The sequence below is a fragment of the Xenopus laevis genome, chromosome 2L, assembly GCF_017654675.1.
Source record: "Xenopus laevis strain J_2021 chromosome 2L, Xenopus_laevis_v10.1, whole genome shotgun sequence".
In the NCBI taxonomy this organism is placed as follows: domain Eukaryota; kingdom Metazoa; phylum Chordata; class Amphibia; order Anura; family Pipidae; genus Xenopus; species Xenopus laevis.
Window position 1 is genome coordinate 1542093 of NC_054373.1, and position 19337 is coordinate 1561429.

Genomic DNA, 19337 nt, shown 5'->3' on the forward strand with positions numbered 1-19337 from the left:
GATCGCTCTTGCACTGGGCACAAAACTCATTCGAAATGACCTTCAGACTGTGACCCCCACCCCAATATTCTGGGCCCCACAGTCTGGGTGCCTCTGTTGTAAGAAAGATGCGGAGAGTTGACTCCTCTTATACCTTGTGCCAGTAGTACAGTCAGAACCAGCAGTGCAGAGAACTCACGATACTGATAATTCCATAGCAATTACATTTGCACATAAACACATAACTAGAAACTAGAAACACATAACTATAAAACCAGTGAGAATTTTTCATTTTTTTATAAGGCAATTTTTTTTTTTACAATTAGCTTTATTTCCCCTTTAAGGTGATCCTGTATCTCCCACTGGGCAAATACTCACTATGTGGCCAATAGAAATTGTCCTTCAATGTACCGCCCCCATTTCCTGACTGGAGGCCACGCCTGACACTGACAGTCCCCGCCCTCATAGTTACAGGGAACTAACCACACGCACTCGCCCTTTAATTTACCCTCCCACCCCGTCTGACCCCTGACGGCTTCCGTCCGTGACGTTTACAAGATGGCGCTGCCCTTGTGGAGACGTGCTGCTCTGCTGTACCGGCCGGGGAGCGGGTGCCGAGGGCTTCGGGAGAGCGGGAAGGAGCGGGGAGACAAGGTACCGACCAACTGAGCTACTGAGTGTCCTCCCCGGGCTGAGACTGACACACGGGACAAAGGTTCCCCCTGTCTCCTGAATAACAACAACAAACACTGGGCTGCAGAGCTTGCATTCTAATTGTCTCCCTATTGCACCTTCTTACTTCTCTCTACCCCTCAATTCATTTCATACAACTCACTCTGACTCACTTACTGACTGACCCCATTATATCTCTAACTCTGAGTATCACTCATGTATTATAAGGGATAATGTACCCCCTACTGTAAATGATAAGGATATTAGAAGTCACTGAGGGGTTGTTCTGTGACCATATAAAGGCACAAGGCTGCAGGCTGAGTTATACAGGGAACTCTGAGTATCACTCATGTATTATAAGGGATAATGTACCCCCTACTGTAAATGATAAGGATATTAGAAGTCACTGAGGGGTTGTTCTGTGACCATATAAAGGCACAAGGCTGCAGGCTGAGTTATACAGGGAACTCTGAGTATCACTCATGTATTATAAGGGATCATATACCCCCTACTGTAAATGATAAGGATATTAGAAGTCACTGAGGGGTTGTTCTGTGACCATATAAAGACACAAGGCTGCAGGCTGAGTTATACAGGGAACTCTGAGTATCACTCATGTATTATAAGGGATAATGTACCCCCTACTGTAAATGATAAGGATATTAGAAGTCACTGAGGGGTTGTTCTGTGACCATATAAAGACACAAGGCTGCAGGCTGAGTTATACAGGGAACTCTGAGTATCACTCATGTATTATAAGGGATCATATACCCCCTACTGTAAATGATAAGGATATTAGAAGTCACTGAGGGGTTGTTCTGTGACCATATAAAGACACAAGGCTGCAGGCTGAGTTATACAGGGAACTCTGAGTATCACTCATGTATTATAAGGGATAATGTACCCCCTACTGTAAATGATAAGGATATTAGAAGTCACTGAGGGGTTGTTCTGTGACCATATAAAGACACAAGGCTGCAGGCTGAGTTATACAGGGAACTCTGAGTATCACTCATGTATTATAAGGGATAATGTACCCCCTACTGTAAATGATAAGGATATTAGAAGTCACCGAGGGGTTGTTCTGTGACCATATAAAGGCACAAGGCTGCAGGCTGAGTTATACAGGGAACTCTGAGTATCACTCATGTATTATAAGGGATAATGTATGGGATGGTTGTTCAGTGACTTATTAAAGAAAATAAATAATATGAGGGTGATGGTGCCCTGTTGCTTTTTATATCCCCTTAAAGGGATAATGGGGAGAGATTGTTAAATAGGTTGTTCGGCTTTAAATTAACTGTTAGTATGATGTAGAGACTGCTATTTTGAGACAATTTGCAATTGGTTTTCCTTTTTTATTTGTGGTTTTTTGAGCTATTTAGCTTTTTATTCTGCAGCTCTCCAGTTTGTAATTTCAGCCATCTGGTTGCTAAGGTCCAAATTCCCCTAGCAACCATGCACTGATTTGAATAAGAGACTGGAATATGAATAGGAGAGGCCTGAAAAGAAAGATGAGGAATAAAAAGTAACAATACATTTGTAGCCTTACAGAGCATTTGTTTTTTTTTAATGGGGTCAGTGACCCCCATTTGAAAGTTGGAAAGAGTCAGAAGAAGAAAGCAAACAATTCAGCAACTATATAAAAAGAAAAAAATGAAAATGAATTGCAAAATAACTTATAATTGTCCATTCTGTAACACACTAATAGTTAACTGAAAGGTGAACCAACCCATTAACTCCCGGTGGGTTAATCAGACAAAGCCGGTTGGATTGGGTTTTGCTGGAATAGGAAACTGAACCCAAGTCTATAGTTTTATAATCAGAACCTCCCTCTAGTTTAGCTCGGGGGGGGGGGTTGTTTATACTAGATGCCCGGGGAGTGTGGTACAAGTTCATATTAATTAGTGAGACTGAGGGAGCGTCAGGGTTTTGTTGTGTCATAAAGTGCCCCCTTGGTGCTGCAGAGGGTTAATTAGTGTTATACAGGGAACGGAGCTTTATACAGAGGGGGCGATGAGGAACCAGTGAGCAGCCTCATTAATCACCCCCCCTCCACTCGCAGAACTAGTCGCATTAAACACAGCGGCTCCTCTGTCTGCGCTTCCTTGTCTGTCGCCCCCATTGGACTCATGGGAGAAACCATTAATCTTCCCTGTCAGTTGTATCAGCGGGAGATGCCCCTCCTGTCCATCCTCTGCTCTCCCCTCCTTGCCCCCCGCTCTCTCTACTGCACAGATGGGGGTCTTCCCCTTTGCCCCTGTTACAATTATGCTTTGTACTTACCCCAGATCTGTGCGGCTCTCACACAGGTTACATTACGTATAGAAGCAGCTGTGTGTTATATAGTGAATAATGTACCCCCTATTGTAAGGTATAAGGATATTATAAGTCACCAAGTAGTTCCGTGACCATATAAAAGCACAAAGCTGAATTCTGCGACAGGGATTATTTTATTATAATACACAAAAGCCATGAATATCCTGTAAATTATATCCTTATAAACGGTGAGTTCTGAGGTCATTTCTGTCACATGACTCACTGAAATTTGTGTATTATAATAAATAAAGTACCCCCAGTTGCAAAATATGAGGATATTAGAAGGTACCTCGGAGTTCCATGACCTGTATAAAAACACTCGGCCTTCAGCCTCGTACTTTTATATGGTCATGAAACTCCTCGGTAACTTATAATATCCTTATATTTTACAAGAGGGGGTACTTTATTCACTATATAATACACAACTTTGTGAGTCATGTGACAGAAATGACATCACTAAGCTCTAGTTACATCACTAAGCACCTAGTGAATAAAGTACCCCCTATTGTAAAATATAAGGATATTCTAAGTCACCGAGGAGTTCCATGAGCAAAGACTGAGTGTTTTTATAATGAATTTTAATATTTTCATAGTTTGCAACAGGGGGTACATTATTTATTATAATACACACGTTTCAGTGACATCACTAAGCTCTGATTATAACGATGATGTCACTAAGCACCGATTAAAAGGATATAATTTACAGAATATTCTTGGTTGTTGTGTATTATGTATATATATATTTATATATATATTCTATGCCCTCATGCTCAGGGGGTCCCCATAGGGCAAAGTGGTCCAGCTGAGATCCCCCCTCTATTTTGTGTTGCAGGATATTGAGCCCCGTGTGTTCTCTGGCATTCAGCCTACGGGCATCCCCCACCTGGGCAATTACATTGGTGCCCTCCAGAGCTGGGTACAGTTACAGGAGCAATACAACACAGTGCTGTACAGTATAGCGGATCTGCACTCCATCACTGTGCCACAGGACCCCGGCACCCTGCGGGCAAGCATATTAGACATGGCAGCGTGCCTACTGGCCTGCGGGATTAACCCCTCCAAGAGCTGCATCTTCCAGCAGTCCCAGGTCAGTCAGTTGGTTCTGTTGGGTCTAAATGGGGGTGTGATTCTGACAGATGTTTCAATGAGCAGACGCTGGCCCTTTAAACTGTGTTTGAGTTGTGCCTTAGTGTGGGTCGTGTCCCAGTGTTGGTCGTGGCCCAGTGTGAGTCGTGGCCCAGTGTGAGTTGTGGGTGGTGGGAGCCCCCTTGATTAAGTGGTGCCAGTCAGTACCAGTGTTCTGATCAGACAAATTCAAATAATCGGCCCAGTACTCTCAGTACCCCCCTGTATCCCCTCTCTCCTCCACTTGTCCAAATATTCCGGACTTGCAAGTAAAATACTAACGGGGGAGAGTGTTGGTACCAGGCAGAACTGCAGCGTCTCTGTAAGGTTGCTCCATACAGTCATTATTGCCCGTGATTATAAATGGTCAGTGGGCTCCAAGCCTGGCATCTGCTGAGTACTGACTGTGTCTCACTGGGCTTGTGGGTAAGAACAGAAAGTGCCAGTCTAGCCCTGGTTCTGCCCAGATGGGGGGGGGGGTAGTCTGACTGGTTCTCTTCCCTTATAAAGGACTTGGCTCCGTACTCAGTGTGACCCACTCTGATGCCCATGTTCTTATTGTGCCCCTGCCCAGAGCATCTCCCTGGCACTGCCCCTGTATAACATCAGTAGTAATGCAGGTAATGCAGGTAAGAGCAGGGCACATGGTATTGCCCTTATTAACCTCATGGGGGTCACTGTGAGATATGCAAGGGCTGGGGGGGGTCAATAAGTCTGAGAGATATTGGGGCTGATGTACAGACAGAAAACTCTGCAAGTGAAGTCATTTGGGTTTTGCTCGTTGCTTCCCCCCCAGGTGACAGAACACGCGGAACTCGCCTGGATCCTGAGCTGTCTCACCTCTATGCCCCGACTCAGACATTTGCCCCAGTGGAAGGTGAGTGACATATAGAAATATACTGTATATGAGTGACAAATATATATTATATATACTGTATATGAGTGACATATATATATTATATATACTGTATATGAGTGACAAATATATATTATATATACTGTATATGAGTGACATATATATATTATATATACTGTATATGAGTGACAAATATATATTATATATACTGTATATGAGTGACATATATATATATATTATATATACTGTATATGAGTGACAAATATATATTATATATACTGTATATGAGTGACATATATATATTATATATACTGTATATGAGTGACAAATATATATTATATATACTGTATATGAGTGACATATATATATATTATATATACTGTATATGAGTGACATATATATATTATATATACTGTATATGAGTGACAAATATATATTATATATACTGTATATGAGTGACATATATATATATTATATATACTGTATATGAGTGACATATATATATATTATATATACTGTATATGAGTGACATATATATTATATATACTGTATATGAGTGACATATATATATATATATTATATATACTGTATATGAGTGACAAATATATATTATATATACTGTATATCAGTGACATATATATATTATATATACTGTATATGAGTGACATATATATTATATATACTGTATATGAGTGACATAGTGACATATATATATATATATATATATATATATATATTATATATACTGTATATGAGTGACAAATATATATTATATATACTGTATATGAGTGACATATATATATTATATATACTGTATATGAGTGACATATATATATATATATTATATATACTGTATATGAGTGACAAATATATATTATATATACTGTATATGAGTGACAAATATATATTATATATACTGTATATGAGTGACATATATATATTATATATACTGTATATGAGTGACATATATATTATATATACTGTATATGAGTGACATATATATATTATATATACTGTATATGAGTGACATATATATATTATATATACTGTATATGAGTGACACACACACACACTATATATGAGAGAACCTGTCGGGCTTTGTTTAACTCACATTGTGTCTCTCCCACTATGGGGGGGTGGACAATAAGGTTGAGCCCAGTATCTGCCCCACTGTCTCCTCACTATAGTCCCCTCCCCCCCATTCCATGTTCTAGTCTGACCCCAGGGCAACAGTTGCAATAAATAAATGTATCGCCTCAATTTACCTGTACAGGTGTAAGGTGGGGCCCTAAATACCCAGACATCTGCACCATTTCTCTCACTGGTAGCACCTCCCCCATCCAAGTAACACTCACTCCAACCTCACACTCCTGTAACTCTCACTCACTCCTGTACCTCTCACTCACTCCTGTAACTCTCACTCACTCCTGTACTTCTCACTCCTTTACCTCTCACTCACTCCTGTACCTCTCACTTACTCACTCACACACCTGTAACCATATATATATCTCACAGGTGAGTTTGTCTTGTTTGTTTCCGTAAGGTAAAGAGTCAGACCCAGAGGAACGAGGGGAGCGTTGGATTATTCACTTACCCAGTTCTCCAAGCTGCTGACATTCTACTTTACAGGTAAGAGACCCCATTACTTACACTCTACTTACCCCTTTGCCTCCGGTGTAATGGTGACTCCGGTAATTTTCAATCCTGACTCTGATTGGCTCTAGTAGGGACGGCATATGTTGGTAGACACATGGTCATTGGCTGCTCTCGACTCTTACTCACAGGTCTACTCACGTTCCAGTGGGAGATGATCAAGTGCAGCACTTGGAGCTGACTCAGGACACTGCCCGTCTCTTTAATCGGATCTATGGAGATTTCTTCCCCATCCCCAGAGCCATCATGAGTGAGTATCCCAGAGAGAAATTACCTAGCAACCTCCACCTGCTGACGTCTTTGTAGAGCGGCCATGTTTTATCTCCCAGAATGCCCGGTACACTATTGACTGCTGGGCACTGGTTGGTCTGGAAGAACTACAATAATTAACAATATTGGGCAATTTATTTAAAGGAACAGTTCAGTATAAAAATAAAAACTGGTAAATAAATAGGCTGTGCAAAATAAATAAATGTATCTAATATAGTTAGTTAGGCAAAAATGTAATGTATAAAGGCTGGAGTGAGTGGATGTGTAACATAATAGCCAGAACACTACTTCCTGCTTTTCAGCACTCTTGCTTTTCACTGATTGGTTACCAGGCAGTAACCAATCAGAGACTTGAGGGGAGGCACATGGGACATAACTGTTGCTTTTGAATCTGAGCTGAATGCTGAGGATCAATTACAAACTCACTGAACTGTCCCATGTGGCCCCCCTTATAGTCACTGACTAACTCAGAGTTAGAGAGCTGAAAAGCAGGAAGTAGTGTTCTGGCTATTATGTTACACATCCACTCACTCCAGACTTTATACATTACATTTTTGCCTAACTAACTATATTAGATACATTTTTTATTTTGCACAGCCTATCTATTTACCCACTTTTTATTTGTATACTGAACTGTTCCTTTAAGCTTTATGGATATGAAAGTTGCCCCCCACCTCCAATTTACCTTTACTTTCAGGGACTCTTTCTACCTTTCTTGTGAGGGGCAGATACACACGAACGGGGGGCTCTCACAACTACACTGTATAGCATAGTAACCCCACATGTGCACCCTGGATTCATTTCCCCAGGGTGAGATTCCTGTCTGACCATGGGAAAGAGAACAGCCCAGGAGCAGAAAGTACAGAGAATCAGAGCTCTGTACCTGGGTAAGTACTGGGGGAGATTCACTTACCCAGGGGGAGGTTCCTGTCGGACCATGGGAAAGAGAACAGCCCAGGAGCAGGAAGTACAGAGAATCAAAGCTCTGTACCTGGGTAAGTACTGGGGGAGATTGGATTCACTTACCCAGGGGGAGGTTCCTGTCTGACCACGGGAAAGAGAGCAGCCCCAGAGCAGGAAGTACAGAGAATCAGAGCTCTATACCTGGGTAAGTACTGGGGGAGATTGGATTCACTTACCCGGGGGAGGTTCCTGTCTGACCATGGGAAAGAGAACAGCCCAGGAGCAGGAAGTACAGAGAATCAGAGCTCTGTACCTGGGTAAGTACTGGGGGAGATTCACTTACCCAGGGGGAGGTTCCTGTCTGACCATGGGAAAGAGAACAGCCCAGGAGCAGGAAGTACAGAGAATCAGAGCTCTGTACCTGGGTAAGTACTGGGGGAGATTGGATTCACTTACCCAGGGGGAGGTTCCTGTCTGACCATGGGAAAGAGAACAGCCCAGGAGCAGGGAGTACAGAGAATCAGAGCTCTACCTGGGTAAGTACTGGGGGAGATTCACTTACCCAGGGGGAGGTTCCTGTCTGACCATGGGAAAGAGAACAGCCCAGGAGCAGAAAGTACAGAGAATCAGAGCTCTGTACCTGGGTAAGTACTGGGGGAGATTCACTTACCCAGGGGGAGGTTCCTGTCTGACCATGGGAAAGAGAGCAGCCCAGGAGCAGGAAGTACAGAGAATCAGAGCTCTGTACCTGGGTAAGTACTGGGGGAGATTGGATTCACTTACCCAGGGGGAGGTTCCTGTCTGACCATGGGAAAGAGAACAGCCCAGGAGCAGGGAGTACAGAGAATCAGAGCTCTACCTGGGTAAGTACTGGGGGAGATTCACTTACCCAGGGGGAGGTTCCTGTCTGACCATGGGAAAGAGAACAGCCCAGGAGCAGAAAGTACAGAGAATCAGAGCTCTGTACCTGGGTAAGTACTGGGGGAGATTCACTTACCCAGGGGGAGGTTCCTGTCTGACCATGGGAAAGAGAGCAGCCCAGGAGCAGGAAGTACAGAGAATCAGAGCTCTGTACCTGGGTAAGTACTGGGGGAGATTGGATTTACTTACCCAGGGGGAGGTTCCTGTCTGACCAAGGGAAAGAGAACAGCCCAGGAGCAGGAAGTACAGAGAATCCGAGCTCTGTACCTGGGTAAGTACTGGGGGAGATTGGATTCACTTACCCAGGGGGAGGTTCCTGTCTGACCATGGGAAAGAGAACAGCCCAGGAGCAGAAAGTACAGAGAATCAGAGCTCTGTACCTGGGTAAGTACTGGGGGAGATTCACTTACCCAGGGGGAGGTTCCTGTCTGACCATGGGAAAGAGAGCAGCCCAGGAGCAGGAAGTACAGAGAATCAGAGCTCTGTACCTGGGTAAGTACTGGGGGAGATTGGATTTACTTACCCAGGGGGAGGTTCCTGTCTGACCAAGGGAAAGAGAACAGCCCAGGAGCAGGAAGTACAGAGAATCCGAGCTCTGTACCTGGGTAAGTACTGGGGGAGATTGGATTCACTTACCCAGGGGGAGGTTCCTGTCTGACCATGGGAAAGAGAACAGCCCAGGAGCAGGAAGTACAGAGAATCAGAGCTCTGTACCTGGGTAAGTACTGGGGGAGATTCACTTACCCAGGGGGAGGTTCCTGTCTGACCATGGGAAAGAGAACAGCCCAGGAGCAGGAAGTACAGAGAATCAGAGCTGTTTGGGGGCAGGTTGACATATCTGTAGTTTCCTGATCTCATTTCATGCTGGTTCTCAGTCTGTATTTCCATCCCCACAGGTTTGTGGCTCAGTTCAGTGCTGACAGGTGGGACCTGATTGTTGACAACAACAATTCTTACATTACTTTATTTTCTATTCCAGGTACTTCTAAGAAAATCCGCTCCCTCAGAGACCCATCTTCCAAGATGTCCAAGTCGGACCCCCAGAAACTGGCTACCGTGCGTCTCACAGACACCCCCGAGGAAATTGTCGTGAAGTTCAAAAAGGCAGTTACTGATTTCACCTCTGAAGTGACCTATGACCCCGAGGGGCGGCCAGGGGTGTCCAACTTAGTGGCCATTGACTCTGCCCTCACTGGACGTGGCACAGAGGAAATTGTGCAGCAGAGCCGTGGCATGGACACCTCACAGTACAAACTGACAGTTGCACAGGTCGTCATTCACAAACTGAGCCCAATCAGAGAGGAAATGCAGAGACTCCAGAGAGAGCAGAGTTACCTGCGGGAGGTGCTGTACCAGGGGGCACAGAGGGCACAGGAAATGGCGGCACCTGTCTATGACTCTGTCGCCCGAATGGTTGGGTTTAGGTGACACACAAGTCATTTTGTGGGTTTATCTGGTGTCCCCCATTACTCTGCTGGGTATACCGGCACCCCCTCATTACTCTGCTGGGGATACGGGCTCCCCTCATTACTCTGCTGGGTTTAGCTGACATTCCTGATTATTCTGGATAACCCACTTCTTTCATGGGCACAAAGCTGATGGCTGATCCCAAAGGGCTGGTTCTTCATTATCATGAAGGGGCACATTTCTGGGCACATTTGTTACTTAATCACTTGCCACAAGAGCAGATTCTTTCTACTGACTGTACAGAACAATCTCTGCTACTCCTCGGGCAGAATTATTATTATTATTTTATGTTGTAAATACTGGTTTTAAGAGTTTTTGGGAGCTTTTTGTGTTTTTACTTTCGTTATTTTGCACTTATTTTTAACAGAATTTTACAGAATCTATTAATTATTCCTCTGGACTGTGCCCCACAAACGACTGCTTTCTAAACTAAGGTCTGTTGGGCTTAATGAAGTCGTTTGCACATGGATAGGAAACTGGCTACAGGATCGGGTACAGAGGGTGGTTGTTAATGGGACATTCTCTACTTGGAGTAAGGTTCTTAGTGGGGTCCCTCAGGGCTCAGTATTGGGGCCACTTTTATTTAACTTGTTTATTAATGACTTAGGGGAGGGGATTGTAAGTAATGTATCAGTGTTTGCAGATGAGACAAAACTATCAGCCCAATTAATTCCATCCAGGATGTGGCACTTGCAACAGGATCTTGACTAACTGGCAATCTGGGCAGCTAAGTGGCAAATGAGATTCAATGTTGATAAATGTAAAGTCCTGCACCTGGGATGTAACAATATCCACTTATACCCTTAATGGGACTGCACTAGGCAAATCCATAATGGAGACGGAGCTTGGAGTCCTTGTAGATAATAAACTTGTCTGTAGCAAGTAATGCCAGTCAGCAGCATCAAGGGCAAATAAGGTCTTGACTTGTATTAAATGGGGCAGAGAGTCACGGGAGGAGGGGGTCCCACTGTATAGAGCACTGGTAAGGCCCCATCTAGAATATGCCCTACAGTTTTGTCTCCATCACTCAAACAGGACATTATTGTATTAGAGAGGGGACAGAGAAGGGCAACTAAGCTGGTAAAGGGAAAATCTTAGCTATGAGGAAAGACTGGCCAAATTGGGGATGTTCACTCTGGAGAAGAGGCGCTTAAGGGGTGATATGATAACTATGTATAAATATATAAGGGGATCATATAATAATCTCTCTAATGATTTATTTACCAGTAGGTGACACAAGGTCACCCATTCCCATTAGAAGAAAAGAGGTTCCGCCTAAATATTGGGAAGGGGTTTGTTACAGTGAGAGCTGTGAAGATGTGGAATTGTCTCCCTGAATCAGTGGTACAGGCTGATACATTAGATAGGTACAAGGAAGGGTCGGATGCTTTATTCACCAGTAGCTCCTCCCAGCAGACAGGAGGGAGCCAATGAGATTAGAGGAGGGAAAGGGGTGTTACAGGGAGAGCTGGGAAGTGAATCAGGGGTACAGGCTGATACATTAGATAGGTATAAGAAGGGGTTGGATGGTGTTTAGTAAGTAAGGGAATACAGGGATATGGGAGATAGCTCATAGTACAAGTTGATCCAGGGACTTGTCCCATTTTGGGCCCCGGGGCCCGGAGTCATCAGACTTTTCTTACCTCTAATTTCTTGGAGCGGACGAGTCAATAGGTCGGGTTTCCCTTGGCCTGGGGGCTGCAGAACAAAGGCAGTATCTGGGGACTATTAGGCTTTAATGACAGTAACACAATGTGACAGTAACACAATGTGACAGTAACACAATGTCACACACTTACATATCATTTAACACCTACAGAGGGACAGAGGGGTCGGCCAGGGCCAAAGCACCAGTAGCTCCAGACTAAGAGGAATCTGAACTGACTCTTCTGAGCTCCCAGAAACCTGATTGCCCCCGACCCCTTCCCCCCCCCCACAAGTGTATCAGTGTGTTATAGTTGCACAACACAGTGTAATAGTGAGTAATAGTTACACAAGGCAGAATTCCCCCCTCCCATGTAAAAGTCTATGCCCAGGTGGGTTACTGTAAGTTGCTATAAATACTATTTATGGGCACTTCGGGGCTATTTGGGCCTCTGTGTGTGTCCCCCAATACCTGTCCCATGCACCTAATGACTCTCACCTGGGCATCTTCATAAATCCAAAGAAGCTCAAGCATCACCTTCCCCTAATTACACTGTCCTTTTATGTAATGTCCTGGGGTGATTCCTTCTCATTTCACTTTTGGTGGTTGTTATGGCAACCATGTTATAACTCAGTGTCACCCCTCTCTCCTGCTCCCCTACATTCTATTGCTCTCCCATCCTTCCATGTCTCCTGCCCTGCTCACTCCCTCCTCTTCCATATTTCTTCCACCACCCCTGCTGGGAGTCTGTTCCCTGTATCTATCCCCCTTTCTGTAAAGTATCACTTCCTTATGTTCCCTTTCACTCTCCCTCCTATTCCTTTACTGTATTAGTCCTACCACCCCTGCTGGGAGTCTGTTCCCTGTATCTATCCCCCTTTCACTCTCCCTCCTATTCCTTTACTGTATTAGTCCTACCACCCCTGCTGGGAGTCTGTTCCCTGTATTTATCCCCCTCTCTGTGACACCATATGTTCCTTCCCCTGGTGAACATCCCATTTAACAAAACCTAATGTGTAGAAGTGAGTGAATACAGAGGAGGAGTATAACCTGTGTGAATAGAGAGAGGAAAAGGAAATGCCAATAGTCTATGGGAGCTCAGTCAGGAAGTGGTTGCAGTACTCGGTTCCCTCCAGCAGGGGGAGAGCGCAGCCTCCAAATCTGACCTGAGCTGCTGCGGTGTTTGCGCTACAAGAACGTTTATTTAAAGGCACAGCGACCTGTTCTCTATTGGATTTACTGATTGATTCGTGCGGGGTAAAAAGAACTTGTGAATAAGGGAAAGAGGCAGCGGGGTAAATTACTGGGGCAAATTCATCCCAGACACTTACACTTTTTGTATTACACTTATTACACTTACACACCTGGATATGGGGAACTCACTTAGAATGAAACCTGATCCCTTATTTGTATATTGATAAATGAAGATGTCAGTAAAGAGAATCATCAGTTGGTCACATATAAAGGATAATAATGAGACTATAAATGATGTGATGGACTAACTGGGCCTGAATCACTTGCTGAGATGTTGGCTCATTGGTGCTGCCATATTGATTAATTAATTCTTTATATTGATAGGAATCTCGTGGAACTGCAGCCTGAGCCTCTCTCTCTCTCTCTCTCGGTGAGTAATGACTGGAAGTTAAAATCAGTAAGATTTTATTTCAGTTCCCAGAGGTCAAAGAAAAACAACTTGTGCCATTTTATTGCGACTATCTGGTTATCTTGGTTAGTAGGATTAGGGTTATTAGTATTAGGGTTAGTAGAATTAGTGTTAGTAAGGTAAGGATTAGGGTTAGGGCTAGTAGGATTAGGGTTAGTAGGATTAGAGTTAGTAAAATTAGGGTTAATAGGATTAGTAGGGTTAGTAGTAATGGGGTTAGTAGGATTGTAGTTTGTAGGGTTAGTAGAATTAGGGTTAGTAGAATTAATGTTAGTAAGGTAAGGATTAGGGTTAGGGCTAGTAGGATTAGGGTTATTAGGATTAGGGTTAGTAGGGTTAGAAAGGTTACGATTAGTAGAATTAGGGTTAGTAAGGTTAGGGTTGGTAGAATTAGGGTTAGTAGGGCTGCTGTGCTCGCTGCCACCAACACAGTAATAACCATCTCTTCTTTCCTTCTGCAAAGTGTCAGTCTCGGCTCATTTTACTTTCCCCTCTCTTTTCCTTACAGACCCCATAATAACGTCTGATTATATGGAAATCATCTCTACACCGGAGCCTATGCCCCCCAAGAGCATCTCTCTATTATAATAAATTCATATATATTTTATTTTATTAAAGCAAAAACTCCCCCCCCCCACACAAACAGGGGATATTTATATTAATTCAATATGATCATCTCCCCAGAAATAGTTCAGCTCATCACTGGGTCGGTAAGTAGAGAGGGGTCAGGGAAGTGAAGGGGCAGAAGGTTCCAGTGGATTCTCCCTGCAGTTATTAAATGGGGGGGTTCACCTTTCAGTTCATTTTTAGTATATTATAGAATGGATATTTCTAAGCAACTTTTCAATTGGTCTTTGTTATTTATTTTTTTATAGCTTTTTCATTATTTGCCTTCTTCTTGTGACTCTTTACAGTTTTCAAATGGGGGTCACTGACCCCAGCTAAAAACAAATGCTATTTAAGGCTGCAAATGTATTGTTATTGTGACTTTTTATTACTCAATTTTTTATTCACTCTTCTATTCATATTCAAATCAGTGCATGGTTGCTAGGGGAATTTGGACCCTAGCAACCAGATGGCTGAAATGACAAACTGGAGAGCTGCTGAATAAAAAGCTAAATAAGTCAAAAACCACAAATAATAAAAAATTAAAACCAATTACAAATTGTCTCAGAATATCCCTCTCTACATCATACTAACAGTTAATTTAAAGGTGAACAACACCTGTAAGGTGAGATTGTTACTGTGTATAACAGGGTGTCGGGGGATTCTGTGCCCGGGGTTGGGGTACAAATACCTGAAATAAACCGGAAATATCGATTTATGTTTCGAAACAATTTTCTTAGTTTCTGATCATTTTCAGAATAAATCTGTTACATCTGATATGTGACAAAATGCAAATGAATTGTGAAGAAATAAAATTGATAAATAATTCTGCCCAGTGGGTGTTTAAATAAAATCCCCAAATTCTGCCTCATGGGTATTTATATAAGATCCTAAATAAAATTCCGATATTTCAGTAACACCCCATCATTGTGTGTCTGATATAACAGAGCCCTGCCCAGTGGCTGATTGATATTGGGGGAGTTTAGAGCCCAGGGGCTGCCGGTGAGTCTGACCTTGTGTCACATTGTGGGAATTTGTAACAATCAGCGAATAATTGTCCTCTGGGGAGGGGTGAAAATGTCCCTTTATACAGGACCCCCTATAGATAGAGATGGGTCGGATTATAATAAAGGCTGTTGGGGGGGGCTATAACCCCCCTATGTGATGATTAGAAGTTGCAGTTTCTCTGACAGGCAAGTTGTGCAGTTGTACAAGAGACTTATTAACCCTTGTGTTTAATGATAATGTCCCTCTATTTCCAGTTGTGTCTTTGTGTAATTGTGTAAATGAGGTGTGTGTGTAACAGTCATTGTGTGTCAGTGACAATCACTGTGGGTCAGTCTAGTTGTTGCTGTTAGTGAGTGTCAGGCTGTGGATTGTAGAGAGTGTGTGAGTGAGTCTGTGAGTGTGAGTGTGTCTTTCTGTGACTTTGTCAGTCTATGAGTGTGTATAAGTGAGTGTGAGTGTGAATGAGTGTCAGACAGTCTGTGAGTGTGAGTGTGAATGTGTCAGTCTATGAGTGTGTATAAGTGAGTGTGAGTGGGTGAGAGTGTGAGTGAGTGTCAGTCTGTGAGTGTGTGTGTTAGTCTGTGTGTATGTGTATAAGTGAGTGTGTGTCAGACAGTCTGTGAGTGTGAGTGTGTCAGTCTATGAGTGTGTGTTAGTCTGTGTGTATGTGTATAAGTGAGTGTGAGTATGAGTGTGAGTGTGTTGGGGGGAGATGTGCTAGTATATAAGGAGACAACAGGGGGGCAGCAGTGTATCATGATATAAAGTAGTAGTGGACAGCGGCTCCTCCTCCTCGTGCTGAGGGGGGGTAGAAATAAGTGAGTGAGTCGGTGACACAAGAGAAGAATAAGAGCCGAGGGGCTGGGGGGCAGCTGAGAGGAAAGGGTTAATGGTTTGTCCAAGTCGGAACTGATCTGGCCCCTCCCCCCAGGACTGAGTCTGACTCCTCCCCCTATTGGGCTGCTGGGGGGTCCCAGTCCCTCCCCGAGTCTCAGTGTCCCGCGAGTGAAGGAAAGTTTGTCCCAGTCCGGATCAATCGCACGAGGAGACAGCGCGGCCCCCCGGCTCTCTGCCCCCATGTAGCGGCCCCCCGGCCCCGGGACAGAGCGGAGTGAGAGGAGGAAGATGAGCGAGAGGAGAAGGTCCCCAGTGTCTCTCAGCTCCCGGGCTCACGCCTTCTCTGTAGAGTCGCTCATTGGGGCCAACAAGAAGCGCAAGATCCGCGAGTGGGACGAGAAACGCTTGGATTTGTCTATGGGAAGTGTCAGCCCCCGCGGGGAACTCGGGGAAGACTCGGGGCCCTGCCTGGACCTCAACCCCGGTCAGTAACCACTTGTCTCCCCCTGTGTGAGTGTCGGACACCTCCAGTCCCCTCACTCGTCTGAGTGTGAGTCTGAGTGTGGATACTGGGCTGAGGGTCACTATATGAATATATATATATGGGGGGGGCAAGGGGTGAGACTGTTGACATTGGGGTGAGTGTGACCCCCAGACCAGAACAAGAGGAGCCCCCAGGCAGTTGTGTGCGACGAGTCGGTGGTACCAGGACAAGTGTGGGGGGGGGGGATGTCCCCCAGTGACAGGAGGAGAATTGTAGGGGCGCCCCAACCTCTTACTGGAGACAATTATCGGCGACCCCCCAATCTTCCCGCTCCCCAATTCTCCTACATAAATGACACAGACCTGACAGTTGGGGAAAGTGGGACTCTAACTCCGGGGCTTTAACACAATCATCTTGGCACCAGATCCTGAGACTGGACAGAACCGGGACACTCGCTTGTTTCTTTATCATCAGTCTCTCTGGGTCACACTCACACTCACACTCACTGCTTCATCTCCTGCCCCAGTTCTTTCACTCGCACTGAGTGTGTTACACGCGGGACAAAGTCACTGACTGAGACATTTCCACCCACTCATTAAACTTCTCTGTCCCTGGACTGTGTGTCACTGTGTCAATACAAGGGAATGAGTGTGTCCTTGTCACTGACAGTCTCACACAATTACACAATTACACACACATCACATTTACCTCTCAGTCATTCTCACATGTTGCTTGTGGCCCCGCGGAGCTGTCGGACGTGTCAATGAGTGTGAAAAACTGTGACAACTGCACAATCACTAACAGAAGGGAAACACATTAGTACAATATATACAATATGTCTGAGTGTATATTGATGTGTGTGAGTGTGTGTTACTGTGGGTGTGTAACTGTGTGTGTGTATATATATATATATGTGAGTGTATGTAATATCTTTGGGAGTCTCCAGCCCATAGAAAGCCCTCAGTGTGTATCAATATCACTGTGATATTTTGGGAAGATTTGGCCAAGGGTATGTGTTTGTGTAACAGTGTAAATATTTATTTATTCATGTAATATATGTGGATAAGTCCCTAGTAACAACTATACACACACACACACATATATAATATTAATCGAATTATTTGGGGGATTGAGTCTGTATGAAGAGCACGGTCTATATATTATATTTATTTAATGTGTAACATTTGGGGAATATGTTCTATAGGCACAACAATGTGTATAAATATCATATATGTCTGTCTGTATCTATCTATATATATTATATGAGTGTGTGTCTGTGCAGTATTTCTGTAATTTGGGGGGATTAAACCCCTATGTATATCAATATATGTTCGATATATCCGAGGAAATTGAGCGGCTGAGAAGTACAAGGTGTTTATTTATATTTATGTAATAACAGAGGGGATTCCATATATTTATTGTTATTTATCTATGTAATATACCTGTTCCTATAACAGACACAATGGATTTATAAGTTTATTCCAACATAATATTTAGGAGATCCAGCTTAAAAACCTGTGTCTTTATATCTGGGGAATATTTGGGGGGATTTAAATGATTGGGAAATACTCAATGTATATAATTATATATAAATGTAATGCCTGGGGATTCAGGCCCAATGAAGGACTCAGTGTAAATCTATTAATATCAAATATGTGATATTTCGGGCTGTGTATCTATTTATTTCTATGTAATAACTGGAGCAGGATACGGTGTAAATAATTATATTGTGTATCTATGTGATATTAGGCGGAGAATAAATCGCTACGAATGATACAAGTGAATAATATGCGAATAAATCCAAATCCAGTGGATTCTATAGTTATTTATCTTCCCCCTCAGACATAAAATCATTTCAGAAACAGCGAGTCCAACCTCACAGCCTTTATAGTATTCATTCTACTTATGTATATCAAATATTCTCCCATGGACTAAATCTGCCCAAATATTGTCTTTTATTTAAAATACAGAAAATCTTCCTTAACACTGTGTATATACAGTGAATATAATGAGATATACAGTTAATGTAATAAAAGGGATACATAGTGAATATAATAAGATATACAGTGACTACAATAAATGGGATATATAGTGAATATAATATAATGAGATATACAGTAACTGTAATAAAATGAATATACAGTGAATACAATTAGATATACAGTGATTATAATAAAAGGGATATATAGTGAATATAATAATTATATTATTATATTATATAATATAATGAGATATACAGTGAATGTAATAAAATGGATATACAGTGAATAGAATTAGATATACAGTGACTATAATAAAAGGGATCTATAGTGAATATAATATATTTAGATATACAGTGACTGTAATATAGGATACATACAGTGAAAATAATATAATGAGATATACAATAAATCTAATAAAATGGATATACATTGCATATAATAAATATATAGTGAATATAATAAAACGAATACACAGTGAATATAATATAATACATATACAGTGACTATAATATACAGAGGGAATGAAATAAAAGTGATATACAGTGAGTGTAATAGATATACAAACAGTGAGTATAATAAAAGGGAAATAAAGTGAATATAATATAACTAGATATACAATGAGTATAATATAGAAGAAATACAGTGAATATAAAACAATAGCTATACAGTAAATATAATATAATGAGATATACAGTAAATGTAATAAAATGGATATACATTTCATATAATATATATATAGTGAATATAATATAACGGATACACAGTGAATATAATACAATAGATATACAGTGAATCTAATAAAAGTGATATACAGTGAGTATAATTTAGGAGAAATACAGTGAATATAAAGTAAGTATAAAAGGAGTATCTATGCCAGACAGTGCCCTGTGTGATATGAACATGGGGCAGAATAAGTATAAAAGTTGAATAAAGTGAACAAGAAACTG

General features: G+C 42.5%; 2 protein-coding genes across 2 annotated transcripts in view; both read left to right on the forward strand.

Annotated features, from left to right (window-relative positions):
* The first annotated feature begins 476 nt into the window (after positions 1-476).
* Positions 477-10479, forward strand: wars2.L (tryptophanyl tRNA synthetase 2, mitochondrial L homeolog). Its single transcript, XM_018245790.2, has 6 exons — positions 477-633; positions 3803-4057; positions 4892-4972; positions 6495-6580; positions 6736-6854; positions 9678-10479. The coding sequence occupies exons 1-6, from the start codon at positions 538-540 to the stop codon at positions 10124-10126; spliced, it is 1086 nt and encodes a 361-aa protein (XP_018101279.1). The 5' UTR covers positions 477-537; the 3' UTR covers positions 10127-10479.
* Positions 10480-15961: 5482 nt separating this feature from the next.
* tbx15.L (T-box 15 L homeolog) overlaps positions 15962-19337 on the forward strand; it is a 40399-nt gene continuing 37023 nt past the window's right edge. The window contains exon 1 of the mRNA XM_018245792.2: positions 15962-16408. Within this exon, the coding sequence (XP_018101281.1) occupies positions 16213-16408 (196 nt within the window). The 5' untranslated portion in view covers positions 15962-16212. The remainder of the gene's footprint in view (positions 16409-19337) is intronic.